The following is a 19874-nucleotide window of genomic DNA, read 5'->3' as shown; positions in this document are numbered from 1 at the left end:
AGCCGCCCTTCTGAGGCACCTGCCCGAGCCGCGCGGGGTGCGGGGAGGCTGCTGTGCCCCGCAGGGGCCTGCTCTGCCCGGCTCCCGGGGCGTCTGCCCGGCTCCCGGGGCGTCTGCCCGGCGGCCAGCGCTGCTCCGGGGAGGGTCCTGCTGCCTCTCCGCCGGGCTTTTGCGGTGGGGGCTGCGGGCTCCGAGGTTGCCACTGGAAACGGTGACATCACTGCAGGGGCGGGTTTGCGGGGGTGGGATGCGTGGCGCGGACAAAGAATTGGGGTGGTGAGGACCGGAGGCCGGGGCGGGCTGCGGGGACACGCTGTGCCCGCCGCGCAGCCTCAGTGCCTCCCCGGGAAAAAGCGGCTCAGCCCGCGGGAACGGCGCTCGCGCCTCCGAAATCTTCACTCTAGGGGTCCGAGTCACGTGGCCAGGCAGAGAGGGGTCTCCCTGTGAGGGGGCGCCCGGGGCCGCTCCAGCTCGCATGGCTTAGGGTCCCTGCGCGACTCAGCCCCGCAACGCCACGCGTAGGCGCGCAGACGCAGGCGGGAGACCCTCGCTCTCGCGCAGTGCACCAGCCCACGCACAGCTTCGGCCCCAGCCCCCGCGCGTCGGCACAGGTTTCCGGGCAGGACCCCGCACCCCGCTGCGGGCGCACACGCACGGCCCCGCTCGCGCGCGCGCGCGAACGCAGGCGCACACTCCGCTCTGCGTCGGGGAGCGGGGGCGGCGGGAGGCGCGGGGGACTCGGCCGGCCTCGGGCTCCGCAGCCGCCGCAGTCACCGCAGCGCGGGGCCCGCGTCCTCCCGGCGGCGGGCGCTTCAGCACCGCGGACAGCCACCCGCGGGGTCCCGTGGGCGCCGCCCGAGCCAGCCCCGCCGCGGCCCGAGCCCATGAGCACCATGCGCCTGCTGACCCTCGCCCTGCTGTTCTCCTGCTCCGTCGCCCGCGCCGCCTGCGACCCCAAGATCGTCAACATTGGCGCGGTGCTGAGCACACGCAAGCACGAGCAGATGTTCCGCGAGGCGGTGAACCAAGCCAACAAGCGCCACGGCTCCTGGAAGATCCAGCTGAACGCCACCTCCGTCACGCACAAACCCAACGCCATCCAGATGGCCCTGTCGGTGTGCGAGGACCTCATCTCCAGCCAGGTGCCCGCGCGCCCTCCCCTCGGCACGGATCCCCTTGGCCAGGCCCTCCCCCGGGGCCAGGGTGTGCAGACGGAGCCGCACGGGGCGGGGGCGGGTTAACGCGGAGCGGGCCCGCCTTGGATAGGAGAAATGGCACAGGCGCAAAGGCGCGGTGCCTTGTGGGGGCGGGAGAAGTGCGGGGCACAGTGTGCTGCGGGTGCGGTTGGTGTCACCGGCTGCTGGGAGCTGTCTGCCCATCCGGATCTCCCGCACTGCAGCCGCTTATGTAAGAGGTGGGGCAGCACACAGCTGCGTTCCCCCACTGCACGTGCTCACAAGCTCACCCACGTGCCTTGGCACACTCAGGTGCAGGGCAAAAGGCGAGCACAGGCGTGGGAGCTGCCGAGGCCCTCCCCTCCCACCTCCCAGAGCCTGGGCTTAACCCATTAGCATGCCTGACCCCAGCTTCCTGCCAGTTCAGGCCTCGGAGGCAGCGGCAGTGGCACAGGTGTCCAGGTCTCTGCCCCCGAGGTGGGGTGGAAGCCCCAGCTGCCAGCAGTTCTGGGCACTTAGGGAGTGTGGGGGCTGTGGAAAACTCCACTCTGTCCTTCTGTCCCTACCTCTCAAACAGGCTGCAGGTTGAAATGCTGACCCCCTCGCCCGCTCTCCATGTCATGCCCATGCCGGGGCTGTGGGGGCCCAGGGCTTTGAATGATGGGTTCCAGATCACTGGCTCTGCCCCTCAGTACGCTCAGTGCCAGGACCACGTGGGATGTCCAGCTCCCAGCCCACAAACAGAAGCCAGGGAGCAAGGCTGAGTCCACACACAGGAGTGGGGACTGAGCCCATAGACAGAGGGGGCTGAGTCCACAGACAGAGGGGACTGAGCCCACACACAGGAGAGGGGGCTGATCCCACACACAGAGGGGGCTGAGTCCACACAGAAAGGAACTGAGTCCACACACAGGAGTGAGAGGCTCAGGCCTCAGAGAGCCGAAGGTGAAGCAGGAAGCAGCCAGGTCTCTGGTGATCTCTCTGCTTCATGTCCGGTGAGGGGCCACAGGGCAGCAGCTTCTATCTCCTGTTCCCACCTCAGCCTGTCGCAGCACTAAAGTGGGTAAAGAGCAAGAGATGAAGACCTCGCTGTCCTGCCCATGCCGGGCTTGTCCAGGCTGTGTGCATGTGTGTGGCTGTGGTGGCGGACAGGGCTGTGTACATGTGTAGGGCTGTGTGTGCATGCATAGAACAATGTCGACCTGTGGGCTGTGTGCATATATGGGATTCTGTGTGCATGTGTGGGGCTGTGTACATGTGTGGAGCTGTGTGCATGTGTGGAGCTGTGTACATGTGTGGAGCTGTGTACATGTGTGGGGCTGTGTACATGTGTGGGGTTGTGTGCTTGTGTGGAGCTGTGTACATGTGTGGGGCTGTGTGTACATCTGTGGAGCTGTGTGCATGTGTGGGGCTGTGTGTACATGTGTGGAGCTGTGTGCATGTGTGGGGCTATGTACATGTGTGGAGCTGTGTACATGTGTGGGGTTGTGTGCTTGTGTGGAGCTGTGTACATGTGTGGGGCTGTGTGTACATCTGTGGAGCTGTGTACATGTGTGGGGCTGTGTGTACATGTGTGGAGCTGTGTGCATGTGTGGGGCTGTGTGCATGTGTGGGGCTGTGTGCATGTGTGGAGCTGTGTGCATGTGTGGGGCTGTGTACATGTGGAGCTGTGTACATTTGTGGAGCTGTGTACATGTGTGGGGCTGTGTGCATGTGTGGAGCTGTGTGCATGTGTGGAGCTGTGTGCATGTGTGGGGCTGTGTGCATGTGTGGGGCTGTGTGCATGTGTGGAGCTGTGTGCATGTGTGGGGTTGTGTGCTTGTGTGGAGCTGTGTACATGTGTGGGGCTGTGTGTACATCTGTGGAGCTGTGTACATGTGTGGAGCTGTGTGCATGTGTGGGGCTGTGTGCATGTGTGGAGCTGTGTGCATGTGTGGAGCTGTGTGCATGTGTGGGGCTGTGTACATGTGTGGAGCTGTGTGCATGTGTGGGGCTGTGTACATGTGTGGAGCTGTGTGCATGTGTGGAGCTGTGTGCATGTGTGGAGCTGTGTGCATGTGTGGAGCTGTGTACATGTGTGGGGCTGTGTACATGTGTGGAGCTGTGTACATGTGTGGAGCTGTGTGCATGTGTGGAGCTGTGTACATGTGTGGAGCTGTGTACATGTGTGGGGCTGTGTACATGTGTGGAGCTGTGTGCATGTGTGGGGCTGTGTACATGTGTGGAGCTGTGTGTGCATGTGTGGAGCTGTGTGTGCATCTGTGGGGCTGTGTGTGCATGTGTGGAGCTGTGTACATGTGTGGAGCTGTGTGTGCATGTGTGGAGCTGTGTGTGCATGTGTGGAGCTGTGTACATGTGTGGAGCTGTGTGCATGTGTGGAGCTGTGTGCATGTGTGGGGCTGTGTGCATGTGTGGGGCTGTGTGCATGTGTGGAGCTGTGTGCATGTGTGGAGCTGTGTGCATGTGTGAAACTGTGTGCACATGGTACTGTATACATGTGTGGGCTGTGTGTGTATGCGTGGTGCTGTGTCTGATGCGCAGTTCTTTGTGCTCCTATTCTCACTTTCAGGATGTGGTCCTAGCTAACCATGTCTCCATGTCCACAGGTTTATGCCATCCTCGTTAGCCACCCACCCACCCCCAATGACCACTTCACCCCCACCCCCGTCTCCTACACAGCCGGCTTCTACCGGATCCCTGTGCTGGGACTGACCACACGCATGTCTATCTACTCTGACAAGGTGAGTCTGTCTGCAGGCCTGGTGCCCAGCTCTGTGTGACCAGGTGCCTTGCTCCCCCTCCAGTGCCCAGCTCTGTGTGACCATGGATCCTGGACTCCAGCTCTGTATGAGCGGGTGCCCTGGCACTTAGCTGCATCTGGGTTCAGCCTACATAGCAGCATAGCCAGAATGCTCGGGCAGGACTCCTGGGGCAGCCAGGCAGGGCACACGCTCACACGCACACTTGGTCACATAGTCTCACACACACTCAACACATTCACATACTCAAACACACTCACACACTCACACATTCACACGCTGACACATGCACACATGAACACACGTTCACATGCTGACACATACACACACGGACACACATTCACATGCTGACACATACACACACATTCACACGCTGACACATGCACACATGAACACACAGCCACACACTGACACATGCACACATGAACACACAGTCACACACTGACACATGCACACATGAACACACATTCACACACTGACACATACACACATGAACACACGTTCACATGCTGACACATGCACACACATACAATGACACACACTCACACATTGACACATACACACTGACACATTCCCATGCTGACACACACACATTCACACAACTGGCACACATTCACACAGACACACACACACTCACACAGACACACACTCACACATGCACGCACACACATACAATGACACACACTGACACATTCCCATGCTGACACACACACACTCACACAGACACACATTCACACATTGACACATGCACACTCACACATTCCAATCCTCACACACACACACATACTCACATGCTGACACACTTGTGCACACACTGACACACTCTCATGCTTACACACTTACCTTCACACACTGACACACAGACACCCACAGCTGCAGCCACCTGGAAATGCACATACTCCCAACTCTCACCAGTACTCTTAGACGCCTTCACTTGCACATCCAGCAGCTCTGCTTCCTTACCGCACACACAGGTGCACACACAGGCCTGGGTCCTGCTCATATGCACAAGTGTGCCCTCAGCCAGTTCTGCACTCTCGAGCTGGGCCCTCACACGTCATGTACATGTCCATTCATTCCCCATGGCTTCCAGGTGCCAGTGGCAAACTCAGTCCATAGCACTTTAAGGAACTGCAGCTGCAAGAGTGGAGGTCAGTAAGTCCACACGGGCTGCACAGCTCCTGCCAGGGACGCTCAGGGGCCTGGCTGGAAAATCCGGCCTGCAGACACCTACCTGGAACTCAGCCCACGACTAGGCTGCCTCCTGGTACAGATGGGGCGATGGCTCTGCCCTGAGGCGGAGGGAGAAGGGAAACCAGGTGACCTGGGCCTTGTGGGGAACCCCAGAGGGTCCTACAATCAAGAGGGAAGAGGAAGGGATGTGAAGTGCTCCTCCTGGGGCCATCCGCTCTGCAACGAGAGGGGTCCTGTTCTGGAGCTTCTACCACCATCATCTACCCTCCGGTGCCCTGCCCTCCCCCCAGGGGCCCTGTCCTCCCCCCAGGGGCCCTGTCCTCCCCATGGATGTCCTGTCCTCCTCCAGGTGCCCTGTCCTCCCCCAGGTGCCCTGTCCTCCCCTGGGTGCCCTGTCATCCTCCAGGTGCCCTGTCCTCCCCAGGTGCCCTGTCCTCCCCATGGATGTCCTGTCCTCTCTCCAGTGCCCTGTCCTCCCCCAGGGCATCCTGTCCTCCTCCAGGTGCCCTGTCCTCCCCCAGGTGCCCTGTCCTCCTGCCGCATGCCCTGTCCTCCCCTGGGTGCCCTGTCCTCCTTGTCATCTGAAAAGGGAGCATGATGGATGAAGGATGACAGAGCAGCTGCTCCAGGTCCACTGTAGGCCGGCAGCAAAGTGAGGCCCCACAGCCTTGCTGGGCACCACTCAGGGTCTCATATCCGACACATGACACACAAGGAGGGGGCAGTGCTGGTCAAGCCCTGCGAGAGGCACAAAGCAGGAGCCAGGCACCCTCAGAGGCTTTGGGGCCCAGGACAGGGGCACAGTGGGCAGGGCCATTGGGCAGTGGCCTCTGGATGCTGCAGGGGAGCTGAATTCCTAGCACTTCCCTCGCCCATGGCAGGGGTGGAGGGCCACCCTAGCTGATGCCCTCGTGCCATGCTGGGACACGCAAAGGACGGAAGTGGGACCTGGGGAGGGAAACGCAGTTGTGGCAGAGTGGGACAGGGCAGCCCTGATGTACCATGAGTAGGCACTGCCGTCACTCAGGCCGGGTGTGTGGGGGTTAGGTGTGAGCACAGGGCGGTCGGGGTGCGGCCTGGAGACAACAGTGAGGGGAAGACAGTGCCAGGAAAAGGGGCGAGCAGGGGGTGGGGCCTGCAGGGGAGTGTCTACACCGGGGGTGGGACTAGGTGGGCTGAGGGATGGGGCAACAGAGGCTAGAGCCGCAGCGTGGGCTGTGGGCGGGGTCTGGTGGGCGTGGGTGTGCCCGTGGGCGTGGCTCTGTCGGTGGGGCCTTTGCCGGGTGGGCGGGGCCTGCCGGGTGGGCGGGGCCGCAACCCTCAGCACCTGCCTCACCCGCAGAGCATCCACCTGAGCTTCCTGCGCACCGTGCCGCCCTACTCGCACCAGTCGAGCGTGTGGTTCGAGATGATGCGCGTCTACAGCTGGAACCACGTGATCCTGCTGGTCAGCGATGACCACGAGGGCCGCGCGGCGCAGAAGCGCCTGGAGACGCTGCTGGAGGAGCGCGAGTCCAAGGTGGGCGGCGCGCACGGCCGCGCCCTGTCTGTGCGTGTGACTTTCTCTCCATCGTGCGCCCGCGCCGCTGTCCTGGGTCATCTCACCGCTTTGCCATGGTCAAATCTCCTTCGTGCCCGTCCCTGCGGGGCCGGGCCGGACCACCTGGAGCTCCGCAAACACCCGCGCCCCGCCCCGGCCCGGCCTCCCCCGGGGCCGCGCCCACCCCTCCCTATGGGGAGACCCTCCTGTGCTGGCCACCCCCAAGCCAGGGTTCCCCAGGGGTCCTGGAGACCCCAGCTCCCTGCCCTGCCACCCTGACGGGGAGCTGATGCCCATCAGGGGGAGCAGGTCACCCGCAATCCCAGTGCCCCCGCATGCAGAGATGGAAGGAGGGAGACCCCAACTCTGCCAGCTTGGGTGCCCATCCTGGGCCCTGAGGGAGCAGAGGGCCGAGTGGACAGAGAGAAGGCAGGAGTCCCGCGGAAGGAAATCCCAGTCAGGACTGGGGAACCTGGGATCACAGCCCCGCCCACCCAAGATGGAGCCAGGCTCCCTGCACCTGACAGGCAGGCACCAGCTCCACAGACACATACGGGCACGTGGCCCTGCTCCCGCTTGCCCGCCTGGGTGCTGTCACCATGCTTCACCCCGCCATGGGCTCAGGCTGCCCACAGGCTCCAGCTGGTACACACGGGCACCATGTGGGCCAGTACCTACACCCGGAGCTCTGCCTCATATGTTCACAGACGTGTCCCTAAAGGCTCCCCTCAGAGGCCCACAGCACACATGTGCACAGCTGTGCACACACGTGTCCCCAAGGGCTCCCCTCAGAGGCCCACAGCACACATGTGCACAGCTGTGCACACACGTGTCCCCAAGGGCTCCCCTGCAGAGGCCCACAGCACACATGTGCACAGCTGTGCACACACGTGTCCCTAAGGGGTCCCCTGTAGAAACCCACAGCTCACGCCACGCATGCAGGCATGCACACGTGTGTCTGGCGTGCACCTATGCCTCCGGCATGGGCACACGGGTAGTGAGTAGAGAAGCCCCCTGGGCCCAGGCAGGCAGGAAGGACGGGGGAGGGCAGGGAAGAGGCTGGCAGGCAGCCACTGCAAGCCTGTTGGGGGCGGGGCCACACGGCAGGTGCATGGCAGGGGCGGGGCTGGGAGGCGGCAGGTGGGACCCAGAGGGAGGGTGCACCCAGGGCCCCCTCCTCCCAAGGCACCCCGGCCCCGCGCAGCCCCCGCCCGGCCGGTGTTTGCGAGCTCCAGGTGCGAGGAGGTGGTGTGGTTGCTTAGCGCCGTCCTTTCCGCCCGTTGATAATCTTCTGTGTCTGCGTATTTTCTCTGTGCACATTATCCATCAGAGTAAAAAAAGGAACTATGAAAGCCTCGACCAACTGCCCTATGACCACAAGCGCGGACCCAAGGTATATATGCATGGACGTGCACGCCACCCAGCGCCGGGCCCCTGCGGCCAGCGTGCCGCAGGCCCCGGCACCAGGAGAGCAGGTGGAGAGGCAGGCAGTCCGTAGGCAGCACAGGGCAGGCGCGCCGGGACCCCAGCCTGCGCCGCCAGGGCACGGCTGCTGGAGGAAGTGCATGCCAGCCTGCGGGAGCCCAGGGCTTCCTCCCGGACCCTGGCTGGAACCCGCCCCGCGGAGCAGCGCAAGACGACCTGGCTCTCCGTGACGCGCTCTTCGACCTCCTGTCCGCTGCACGCCTCTTCCTGAGTCCCGGTCCACCTCAGCTTGCATGCCCAGTGCAAAACAGGAGGACGGGAGAGGTGCAAGAGAGAACTCCAGAGAGTGAGCCAGTGAGCGAGCGAGCGAGAGAGAGCAAGAGAGAGAGAGAGCTCAGAGCTGAGCCCAGGAGGGCCGGCGGGCCACAGCCAGCTCAGGAGCAGAGCCAGGCCAGCCGAGCAGCCAGGAGGCAGGTGGCAGGTGGCAGACGTGGGCCTCGGTGGCCCCGGCCGCGCCCCTCGGGGGTGCCAGCAGCCGCCAGACCCTCGCCCCTGAGGCACATGCGCCCGTCCAGGCTGCTGGCTAACGCTGCCGCTCATACTGCAGGCAGAGAAGGTGCTGCAGTTCGACCCGGGAACCAAGAATGTGACGGCTCTGCTGATGGAGGCGCGGGAGCTGGAGGCCCGGGTCATCATCCTCTCCGCCAGGTGAGGCAAGCCCCAAGCTGGAGGCGGGCCACGCAGGGGGAGGGGCTGGGACCCCAAGGCGCCAGCAACCCGCACATCCCTCGCCCCGTCCCACACCAAGGGCCCCCAGCAGCCCCTCACTCATCCCTGGGCTCCAGGGAATGGAGGCGGGTCTTGCAGGCAGCACCCCACGCTGCTGAGGGGGAGCCAGTCCTTACCTTCTCCTGTGCTACATCTCGGAGAGGGGCACGCTCAGTGTGGAGAGTAAGGCTCCCCAGCGCAGCTAGGCCTGTGGGGCTGGCTCTGAGGAAAAGGCAGCCAAGAGACAATGCATGGTTGTGGCAGAGCTGCCGAAGTGTTCACAGCCCATACCAAGCTGGTGAGCCCGTGTCACAGCACACACATGCTACATACAAACCATGTGTGCATGCAGTACAATGGTATAGCACATATACACCCAATATACATGCATGCAGACCACACACATATACACACAACATACACACATACAGACCACACGCGTGCCATACCCACATGTATGTACATAGCATGCATACACGGTGTGTGCATACAGACCACACATGTGACATGCCCACATGTACACAGCATGTATACACAGTGCATGCATACAGACCACACACGTGACACACCCACACGTTACACACAGTATATGCATACAGACCACACGCGTGACACACACATGTACACAACATGTATACACAATATACACACATACAGACCACACGCGTGACATGCCCAAATGTTATACACAGTATATGCATACAGGCCACACATGTGACATGCCCACATGTACACAGCATGTATACACAGTACATGCATACAGACCACACACGTGACACACCCACATGTATGTACAGTATATGCATACAGACCACATGTGTAACACACATGTACACAACATGTATACACAGTGCATGCATACAGACCACACACATGACACACACATGTACACAACATGTATACACAATATACACACATACAGACCACACGCGTGACACACCCACATGTACACAACGTGTATACACAGTGTGTGCATACAGACCACACACACGACACACCCACATGTTATACACAGCATATGCATACAGAGCACACACGTGATACACATGTACACAACATGTATACACAATATACACACATACAGATCACACGTGACACACCCACATGTACACAACGTGTATACACAGTGCATGCATACAGACCACACGCGTGACACACCCACATGTACACAACATGTATACACAGTTTATGCATACAGACCACACACACGACACACACATGTACACAACATGTATACACAGTGCATGCATACAGACCACACACACGACACACACATGTACACAACATGTATACACAGTGTATGCATACAGACCACACACATGACACACATGTACACAGCATGTATACACAGTGTATGCATACAGACCACACGTGACACACCCACATGTACACAGCATGTATACACAGTGCATGCATACAGACCACACGTGTGACATGCTCACAGAGCTGATATATACACAGTGCACATGTGTAATACTGTATATGACACAGAGTCTTACATATATGCACATGTAACAGGCCACCACACAGTTGTGTGCACACACCCCATTACACCCCACAAATGGATGCATACGGGCCCAAATCACATGAAAATATACGCACATGCAGGAATGTGCCTATGCATGCCACAAGTCGTGCATATATGCACACACACGAGACACCGTATGCACAGTGCACAGCACCCTGAGACACAAAACACAGAAGTGCAGGTGCTAGGTGTGTGTCAGCACCACAAGCACACACATGTGCGCACACACCCACACACCACATGGACACACTGCATACAAACCACCAAATTCACACCACAGGCACACACGTGTGCGCACACACCCACACACCACATGGACACACTGCATACAAACCACCAAATTCACACCACAGGCACACACGTGTGCGCACACACCCACACACATGGACACGCTACATACAAACCACCAAATTCACACCACAGGCACACACGTGTGCGCACACATCCACACACCACATGGACACGCTACACACAAACCACCAAACTCACACCACAGGCACACACGTGTCACACACACATCCACACACCACATGGACACACTGCGTACAAACCACCAAACTCACACCACAGGCACACACGTGTCACACACATGAGCAAATGTGTCAGACCTCTTTGCATGTGTGCATGCCATGTGCATGGCACTGCGTGTATACGTGTATGCCACACACATACCACATGTATGCCACACTATGCAAACCACACAACACACCCTACACATGCATGCCTGGCACCACACTGCACGGATGTGCACACATGACACACAGATCATGAGTGTGTGGTTCACACATACGTGTGTGTGTAACACACTGATCACACGTATGCACAGTGCACATGTACATGTGGCATATCACATTTACACAACACCGGTAATGTGTGAACACATTATACACACGTGTGCACCACACAGAACGCACAGCTCTGTGTTCCATAGGTGCGCACACACCGTGTGTCCGTCGTAGCATGCCACCATGCTTCCACATGTGCTGACTGCGCGTCACAGGTGCACACGCTGAGTGTTAACCACACCCCACGTGCCGTGCACACGCCATGAGGACCCAGGTGACAAGGACCAGGTTGCACACAGGAGCACTTCGCAACTTTCATCTCAAAGGCAAAATTGGAGAGGGACAGGAACACCACTGCTGCTGGCTCCCTCCCCAAATGGCTGCAGTGCCCAGGCTGGGCCAGCCAGGAGCTGGGGCTTCGCTGGGTCTCCCATGTGTGTGCAGGGGCCCAGGTACTTGGCCCACCTTCTGCTGCTCCCCTAGGCCAACAGCTGGGAGCCAGACCAGCAAATGGAGCAGCTGGGGCTTGAACTGGTGCCCATACGGGAGACCATGCTGGGACCACAGGCAGAGGCGCAGCCTGTTACACCACCTTGGACACACCACAGACTCATGTACACACACATGCACGCAGCACTCAGTCCACCCCACACACAGGGGCGTGCCCTGCCCACACACAGCTCCTGAGCCAGCCACACAGGTACCAGTCCCTCGTGGTGACCCCGGGGCCACTCTGCCTCACAGGAGGCCAGAAGTCTGAGGCCCAGCCCTCCGACCTGGGGGCCGCTGAGTGCACCCCACAGAGACCCCATGCAATATCATTGGCATTTAATCTGTTTATTTGTAAAACAGAAAGATAGAAAGAGCGTGCGAGAGACATCTTCCATCTGCTGGTTCAAGCCAGTGGCTACAGTGGTGAGGGCTGGCCACCAAAGCCAGGAGCTCCCACACAGGGTGCAAACTGCCCACAGGGGTGCAGGGAGCTCCCCATGGGGTGCAGACTGCCCACAGTGGTAAAGCAATCTCCCCACAGGGTGCAAACTGCCCACAGGGGTGCAGCGAGCTTCCCACAGGGTGCAGACTGCCCACAGTGGTGCAGCAAGCTCTCCATGGGGTGCAGACTGCCCACAGTGGTACAGCGAGCTCTCCATGGGGTGCAGGCCGCCCACAGGGGTGCAGGGAGCTCCCCACAGGGTACAGACTGCCCACAGTGGTACAGCGAGCTCTCCATGGGGTGCAGGCCGCCCACAGGGGTGCAGGAACACAGCTCCTTCAGCCACTCTCCACTGCTGTCCCAGGGTGTTAGCAGGCAGCTGGATAGAAAGCAGAGCAGCCCAGATGCAGGCTCTGCAGGTGCTGGCTTTAGCTGCTTGCCACTGCAGTAGCTTCCGATGTGGTCTGGGCCCTGCTCCACTCTACAGGACCTGAATCCCACTGGGACCAGGAGGCTTCTCTGGCAGGTCCTGCTAGACGTTGCACCGCTCACTGGAGGCTGCCCAGCATGGCCCTGTAGTGCGGCTGCTCCTGGCCAACATGGACCGAGGGTTTGCGTTCCCTTACGGCATCTTGTGTGAACAGCAGAGCAGACCCATAGCCATCCCCCCCAGACCCCGCACCTGCTGCCCACACGCAGGAGGAACCCAGTGCCGGTCTCCTCCCTGTCCCTGCGGGGTCCTTGTCATGGCCAGGGCATCCCCAGCTTCTCCATGTGGCCCGGGCGTCGGAAACAACTCCCAGGTGCAGCCACTAGTACCCCTGCCGAGCCCTGGCGTGGGCCGAGGAGGCGCCTGGGAGTCCCACCCGTCAGCCCCGTTTGCCCCACAGTGAGGACGACGCGGCCACCGTGTACCGCGCGGCTGCCATGCTGAATATGACTGGCTCGGGCTACGTGTGGCTGGTGGGCGAGCGCGAGATCTCGGGGAACGCCCTGCGCTATGCCCCGGATGGTGAGCAGGATGGCACGGGGCCGGGGGCCGAGCTGTTGGGGGCTGGGGCCAAGGGCGCATGCAGCCAAGGGCGCATGCAGCCCAGCGTGCTGAGCCGTGGCCCCCGCAGGCATCATCGGGTTGCAGCTCATCAACGGCAAGAATGAGTCTGCACACATCAGCGACGCGGTGGGCGTGGTGGCGCAGGCTGTGCACGAGCTGCTGGAGAAGGAGAACATCACAGACCCCCCGCGCGGCTGCGTGGGCAACACCAACATCTGGAAGACCGGGCCGCTCTTCAAGAGGTGCCCGTGTGCCCGCCGTCCAGGGCTCCAGGAGGGCGGGAGGGCGACGAACACACACACACAGGTGCCAGTGGATGCCCGGCACCACCCCATGGAAGCACAGACACAATGCCCCAGGCTGCCCCCTGCCCGCCACACACACTCCCCGGCGGCCTTGCTGTGTGCCTGCTTGGACTTGGGACATCCCACACACTTCCCTGACCGGCCCACGCTGTGCGCCTGCTTGGACTTGGGACACACACACTTCCCTGACCGGCCCACGCTGTGCACCTGCTTGGACTTGGGACACACACACTTCCCTGACCAGCCCACCGCGTGGTTCCAGGGTGCTGATGTCCTCCAAGTACGCGGACGGTGTCACCGGCCGCGTGGAGTTCAACGAGGATGGTGATCGCAAGTTCGCCAACTACAGCATCATGAACCTGCAGAACCGGAAGCTGGTGCAAGTGGGCGTCTACAACGGCACCCACGTAGGTGGGGGTCATGAGGGGGTGGGGGCTGGGGCCTTAGGGTCCTGCGTGGCCACCCTCCATCTCATACTCCCACCCCCAGGTCATCCCCAACGACAGGAAGATCATCTGGCCCGGCGGCGAGACCGAGAAGCCTCGCGGCTACCAGATGTCCACCAGACTGAAGGTGGGGCGGCCGGGGCGGCCAGGGCGGGGGAGTAAGTATGAGGCCAGGACAGGGCTGGCAGGGCTGGCAGGGCTGGCCGCACCCCGTTCCCCTCTTAGCCCAGCTCTGCTTGAAGCTGGGGTCAGGCTGGTGGAGAGTGAGACAGCGATAGCCACTCGGTGGCCCAGAGGGCCCTGGGCTCTGGCTTCCCTGGCCTTGTGTCCGGGCCGTCATGGCCTGGAGCCCTGGGAGCACTTCCTGGCTGGCTGGTCCCTCCAGCCGGGGCCCTCCCCTCGGCCTGACTCCATCTCCTGTGGGTGCCCAGTGTCAGCCAGCAGCAAGACCCCTGAGGGGCTTGCATCCAAAGAGTGCCTTTCCGGCTGCTTCCCAAGACCCTACCCTTCCGTGCCCCCAGCGGGAGGGGGCTCCCCTACAGCTGGGATATCCATCCGGGGCTTGGAAAGGTGACAGGGCAGTTTCTGAGTCAACCAGTGCCCAGTGCTGGCAGGCCCAGCTCAGCCGACTCGCTTCTGCCTGTGCCCTGAGTCTCTGCCACCCCCAGGGCTGGTGGAGGATGCCAGGGCACACGGGAGCAGGAACGAGGGGACACGGGAAGGCCGTGGGTAGGGCAAGGAGGGACGGTGCTAGGTGGACACCCTGTCCTCCGTGGGAGCTGAGGTCAGGTGGGGCGGTCCCACCCGCAGATAGTTACCATACACCAAGAGCCCTTCGTCTACGTGAAGCCTACGCTGAGCGACGGCACGTGCAAGGAGGAGTCCACGGTGAACGGCGACCCGGTCAAGAAGGTCATCTGCACGGGGCCCAACGACACGTCGCCGGGCGGGCGTGAGTGCGCGGGCGGGGGCGGCCGGGCGGGCTGAGCGCGGGCGGCAGGCAGGGCGCGGGACCAGCGGCTGCGCCCCCGCCCGCAGCGCGCCACACGGTGCCACAGTGCTGCTATGGCTTCTGCGTGGACCTGCTCATCAAGCTGGCACGCACCATGAACTTCACCTACGAGGTGCACCTGGTGGCTGACGGCAAGTTCGGCACTCAGGAGCGGGTACGCCGCGGGGAGGCGGGGCGGAGCGGGCGGGAATGGGGCGCGGGGCGTGGTGGCCAAGCGGAGCTGACCTGCTCGGGTGCAGGTGAACAACAGCAACAAGAAAGAGTGGAACGGGATGATGGGCGAGCTGCTGAGCGGCCAGGCGGACATGATCGTGGCCCCGCTGACCATCAACAACGAGCGTGCCCAGTACATAGAGTTCTCCAAGCCCTTCAAGTACCAGGGCCTGACCATCCTGGTCAAGAAGGTGCGCGGGGCCCGGCAACAGGGCGGGTCCAGGGGCATAGCCAGGACTGCGGGGCAGGTCCTTGGGCGTGGTCAGGGCCTGGGGCACGCCCAGCGGTCCCCTGCGGCCCCTCCAACCGGCCCGCTCGTTGCCCGCAGGAGATCCCGCGCAGCACGCTGGACTCGTTCATGCAGCCCTTCCAGAGCACCCTGTGGCTGCTCGTCGGGCTGTCAGTGCACGTGGTGGCCGTGATGCTGTACCTGCTGGACCGCTTCAGGTGAGCCGCGGCCGGACACCTGCCGCAGAGGCCGTGGGGACTGGCCGGAGGGCCTCGCCAGCTCTCCCGCCCCCTCTGCCGCCCCCTCTCCCGCCTGCCCTCTGCACCCTGCAGCCCCTTCGGCCGGTTCAAGGTGAACAGCGAGGAGGAGGAGGAGGACGCGCTGACCCTGTCCTCCGCCATGTGGTTCTCTTGGGGCGTCCTGCTTAACTCCGGCATCGGGGAAGGTGAGGCTGCGGCTGGCGCCCGGCTGCATGCTGTCCTCTCTCCTGGGGCGTTAGCAGCGGTGGGGAGTTGACGGGTGCCGTGCCCGCAGGCGCCCCTCGGAGCTTCTCAGCGCGCATCCTGGGCATGGTGTGGGCCGGCTTCGCCATGATCATCGTGGCCTCCTACACCGCCAACCTGGCGGCCTTCCTTGTGCTGGACCGGCCGGAGGAGCGCATCACGGGCATCAACGACCCGCGGGTGAGGCGCGGGTGGGCGGTGCGGGTGGGCGGGCGCGCGAGGCGCTGGCGGGTGGGCGGTGCGGGTGGGCGGTCGCGCGAGGCGCTGGCGGGCGGGCGGGCGTGGATGCGTGGACCAGGGGAGCACAGCTTTCTGACCCGCAGCTGCGGAACCCGTCGGACAAGTTCATCTACGCCACGGTGAAGCAGAGCTCCGTGGACATCTACTTCCGGCGGCAGGTGGAGCTCAGCACCATGTACCGGCACATGGAGAAGCACAACTACGAGAGCGCGGCCGAGGCCATCCAGGCGGTGCGGGACAAGTGAGTGCGGGGGCGGCTGGGCGCGTGAGCAGGACTCCTGGGCTGGGCCACCCAGCCTGACCCCGCGCCCGGCCCGCAGCAAACTGCATGCCTTTATCTGGGACTCGGCGGTGCTGGAGTTCGAGGCGTCGCAGAAGTGTGACCTGGTGACCACGGGCGAGCTGTTCTTCCGCTCAGGCTTCGGCATCGGCATGCGCAAGGACAGTCCCTGGAAGCAGAATGTATCCCTGTCCATTCTCAAGTGAGGCCGCCCCGCCCTGCGCCAGGTCCTGCCCAGTTCTGCCAGGCCCGCCCCGCTCACGCAGCCCCACCCCGCAGGTCCCACGAGAACGGCTTCATGGAGGACCTGGACAAGACGTGGGTGCGGTACCAGGAGTGTGACTCCCGCAGCAACGCCCCGGCAACCCTCACCTTCGAGAACATGGCAGGTGGGCCTCGCTCTCCAGGCCGCGCCTCGCTGCGCGGGGGACGCAGGCGCTCGGCCTGCAGCTGAGCCCTTGGCTTTGGCCCCCAGGGGTCTTCATGCTGGTGGCCGGGGGCATCGTGGCCGGCATCTTCCTGATCTTCATCGAGATCGCCTACAAGCGGCACAAAGATGCACGCCGGAAACAGATGCAGCTGGCCTTTGCAGCTGTGAACGTGTGGCGGAAGAACTTGCAGGTAGGGCAGGCCACCCCCCCGAGGCCTGGAGCCCAGGGCCCGGCCTGGCCACCCCGCCCTCCTCCGGCCCACAGGCGCAGGCGGTGGCACTGGCTCTGGCTCCCACGGTTGGCGGGGGAGGGCCGCCACCTGCAGGTGCCTCCAGCGGCGGCAGAGCAGGGCCCGGCGTGGCTGTGCCCACCCTACTCCACGCCTCCAGCCAGCCCCCTTGAGTCCAGAGCCAGAGGAGGCATACAGGCAGGGTAAGACGTGGCCCGCTGGGCCCAGCACCTGAGCCCCAGGTGCACTGTGCCCCCACGGCTGTGTCCCTGTGCCCCATGGGCCCAGGGCACTCCGCGGGTGCACAGTCGGCCAGGGGCCCCTCTGCTCGTCTCTCATTCTCCGTCTGGGTGCCGACCCGAAGCGTGTGTCTGGAGCCGGGGCCAGCCCGCGCTAAGGGCTGAGCCCCCCACAACGCTCATCCGCCCATTCTTGTTCTTGGGGGGCACTAGGCCCCTGTTCCATCCTCACTCCTGCCTTCACCCCCTCCTTGGGGGCCGGCGTCCTCTGCATTCCACGGCTGGCCGGGCCCGGGGCAGCTCCCTTCCTCCTCCTCCTCCTCCTCTTCCTCCCCCCAGCCCCCATGCCCAGCCCCAGCGCCAGCCAGGTCAGGCCCGAGCCCGTGCTGGGCCCATCCGTCCAGCGCAGGGAGGCAGGCAGGAGCGAGGGCCCGTGCGGCCGCCACCCCTAGCCATCTAATCACTTATACATATTCATTTTAGGATAGAAAGAGTGGTAGAGCAGAGCCTGACCCTAAAAAGAAAGCCACTTTTAGGGCTATCACGTCCACCCTGGCTTCCAGCTTCAAGAGACGTAGGTCCTCCAAAGACACGGTAAGGGGGAGAGTGCCCGTCCGTCTCCGACTGCTCCCTCCCCCGCCCTCCGTGTCTGTCTGCCCTCCCCTCGTCCCTCCGCCCCGCCCGAGCCGGGCCTGCACCCACACGGGCCCTGCGCCGCCCTCCAGGCCGCCCGGCCACCTCCCCGTGTGTCTCCCATGAGTCTGCCCCGCCCCCATGCCATGACCCACACGCCATCGAAGCCGTGTCTGTCTTGGTCGGTCAGCCAGCCAGCCTCACCGCCGTGCCCGTGGTGGCCAGGCCACCGCCCCGCGAAGCCTCCTGCAGGGGGCCTGCCGCCCTCACCCCAGGCCCGCTGCGGCCCCGTAGGGGCGGCTGTGATGTCCCATCCCGTCCGTCTGTCTGGCCGCCGGCCCCGCCCCCAGACACCTGTCTCACCTCTCGCCAGAGCCATGCCTGTCGCATCCTCCATGTGGTCTCTGTGTGGGCTGGGGGCTGGGGGCTGGACGGCCGGGGCCCGGACATGGGGGACAGTGCCAGGTGGGGGATGGGTGGCACCGTGTGGGTGGCAGCAGCCCCCAGGGCTCTGAGCACAGGGAGGGCAGCCCGCAGAGTCCCTTGCCACCAAGGCTCCCGATGGGAGGTAGCCCCCAGCCCAGGGCTACTGCTGCAGCCTGGCCTGTGCGACTGGGCCCTTTGCCTCCTGCCTGCCTCCGGCAGCTTATCTGGGTACCGGCTACCAGCTAGGCATGCTTGGGCTGGAGGCCCTTGAGACAGACCCAGCCTGGCTGGAGGCGGCATGGCAGGGAGGGACCGCCCAGAGCCAGCTATCCAGGGACCGACTTAGCCTCTGGCCTCCAGGAAAGCCCTGGACCCCAAGGGGGCCAATGCCCCAGGGAGCAAGTGGGAGCTGCAGCCGCCCCCCAGCGCAGGCCCAGGCTCCAGGTGCCCCAGGAAGGTTGCGCTGCTCCGCGGCCGGGGGCGGGGTGTGCGCGGCCTGCGGCCAGGTGTGAGCCCAGGCCAGCCAGCCTGTAGGGGGCTGCGGGGTCCTCCTAGCGCTGTCGGCGGAGCAGGTGATCAGCCACCTGCCCTCAGCGGTTCCCGGAGCTGACGCAGGGTCACGTTCCCGAGGAATGCCCCCCTCTGGGGCCGGCCCCAACCCCCACTCCGCGCCGCAGGGCTGGGCCAGTGGGGCAGCAGCGCGGGGGAGGGCACCTGGCGGGGTCGGGGGTGATGGGGGGTGGGACTGGGGGCGGGGGTTGTCGTCTGCCCCTGCCCCGTGGCCGGCGTGGGCCCGGGCAGCCTGGGCGCTCAAGGCTGGGACCCCCGCGGTATTGACTGTTGGTTCTTATTTATAGAGCGCCGGGGGCGGACGCGGCCCCTTGCAACACCAAAAAGACACGGTGCTGCCGCCGCGCGCTGCTGAGAGGGAGGAGGGCCCGCTGCAGCTGTGCTCCCGGCATAGGGAGAGCTGAGACGCCCGCCCCCCCCGCAGACAGACACACGGACGGGACAGCGCCCGCCCTCGCCCAGCCCGGAGCCTCCCCGGCCGCGCCCGGCCGGCCGCCCTGCCCCCGGCGCGTGCGCGCGCGGGGCTAACCGCGCTGTCTGTGTATTTCTATTTTGCAGCAGTACCACCCCTCTGATATCACGGGCCCGCTCAACCTCTCAGATCCCTCGGTCAGCACCGTGGTGTGAGGCCCCCGGAGGCGCCCACCTGCCCCGTTAGCCCGGCCAAAGGACACTGGTGGGTCCTGCTGCTCGGGAAGGCCCGCCCGAGGGAAGCCCCAGAGACTGCCCGCCCAGGGCCTCCTGTCTGCCCGCCTGACCCCCGCTCGCTGCCTGGCGGGCAGCCCCTGCTGGACTGGAGCGGCTGAGGACGGGCCCGAGCTGAGCCGGCTGGGCAGGGCCACAGGGCGCTCCGGGAGAGGCAGGGCCCGGGGTCTCCGAGCAGTGGGATGAGGGGACTCCCTGGCCGGGCCGGGGGCTGGGAGCGCAGGGATGGTCCGGGAGCCCGTCGCTCCCCA

The 19874-nt window shown here is 63.5% G+C and overlaps 1 protein-coding gene across 8 annotated transcripts; it reads left to right on the top strand.

The window, feature by feature from the left end:
* Window positions 1-808: 808 nt before the first annotated feature.
* On the top strand, window positions 809-19842 carry GRIN1 (glutamate ionotropic receptor NMDA type subunit 1). 8 transcript variants are annotated; one of them, XM_041004457.1, is made up of 21 exons: window positions 841-1142; window positions 3782-3916; window positions 6471-6647; window positions 7999-8061; window positions 8701-8801; window positions 12999-13120; window positions 13230-13404; window positions 13730-13874; window positions 13957-14040; window positions 14724-14865; window positions 14952-15079; window positions 15165-15329; window positions 15467-15585; window positions 15700-15812; window positions 15902-16050; window positions 16194-16351; window positions 16431-16592; window positions 16670-16779; window positions 16866-17011; window positions 17773-17883; window positions 19477-19832. In XM_041004457.1, the coding sequence occupies exons 1-21, from the start codon at window positions 885-887 to the stop codon at window positions 19543-19545; spliced, it is 2832 nt and encodes a 943-aa protein (XP_040860391.1). In that variant the 5' UTR covers window positions 841-884; the 3' UTR covers window positions 19546-19832. The 8 variants fall into 8 exon arrangements, with proteins under 8 accessions (XP_040860395.1, XP_040860391.1, XP_040860396.1 ...); XM_041004456.1 differs by lacking the exon at window positions 19477-19832 and adding an exon at window positions 19206-19322 and having other exon boundaries at window positions 885-1142; XM_041004461.1 differs by lacking the exon at window positions 7999-8061 and having other exon boundaries at window positions 809-1142; window positions 19477-19830.
* The last annotated feature ends 32 nt before the right edge of the window (window positions 19843-19874 follow it).

This window comes from Ochotona curzoniae, unplaced genomic scaffold, assembly GCF_017591425.1.
Source record: "Ochotona curzoniae isolate NIBS_2020 unplaced genomic scaffold, NIBS_Ocur_1.0 scaffold_3208, whole genome shotgun sequence".
NCBI classification, from domain to species: Eukaryota; Metazoa; Chordata; class Mammalia; order Lagomorpha; family Ochotonidae; genus Ochotona; species Ochotona curzoniae.
The sequence above is the reverse complement of the archived record's forward strand: the minus strand, read 5'-3'. Positions and strand labels throughout refer to the sequence as shown.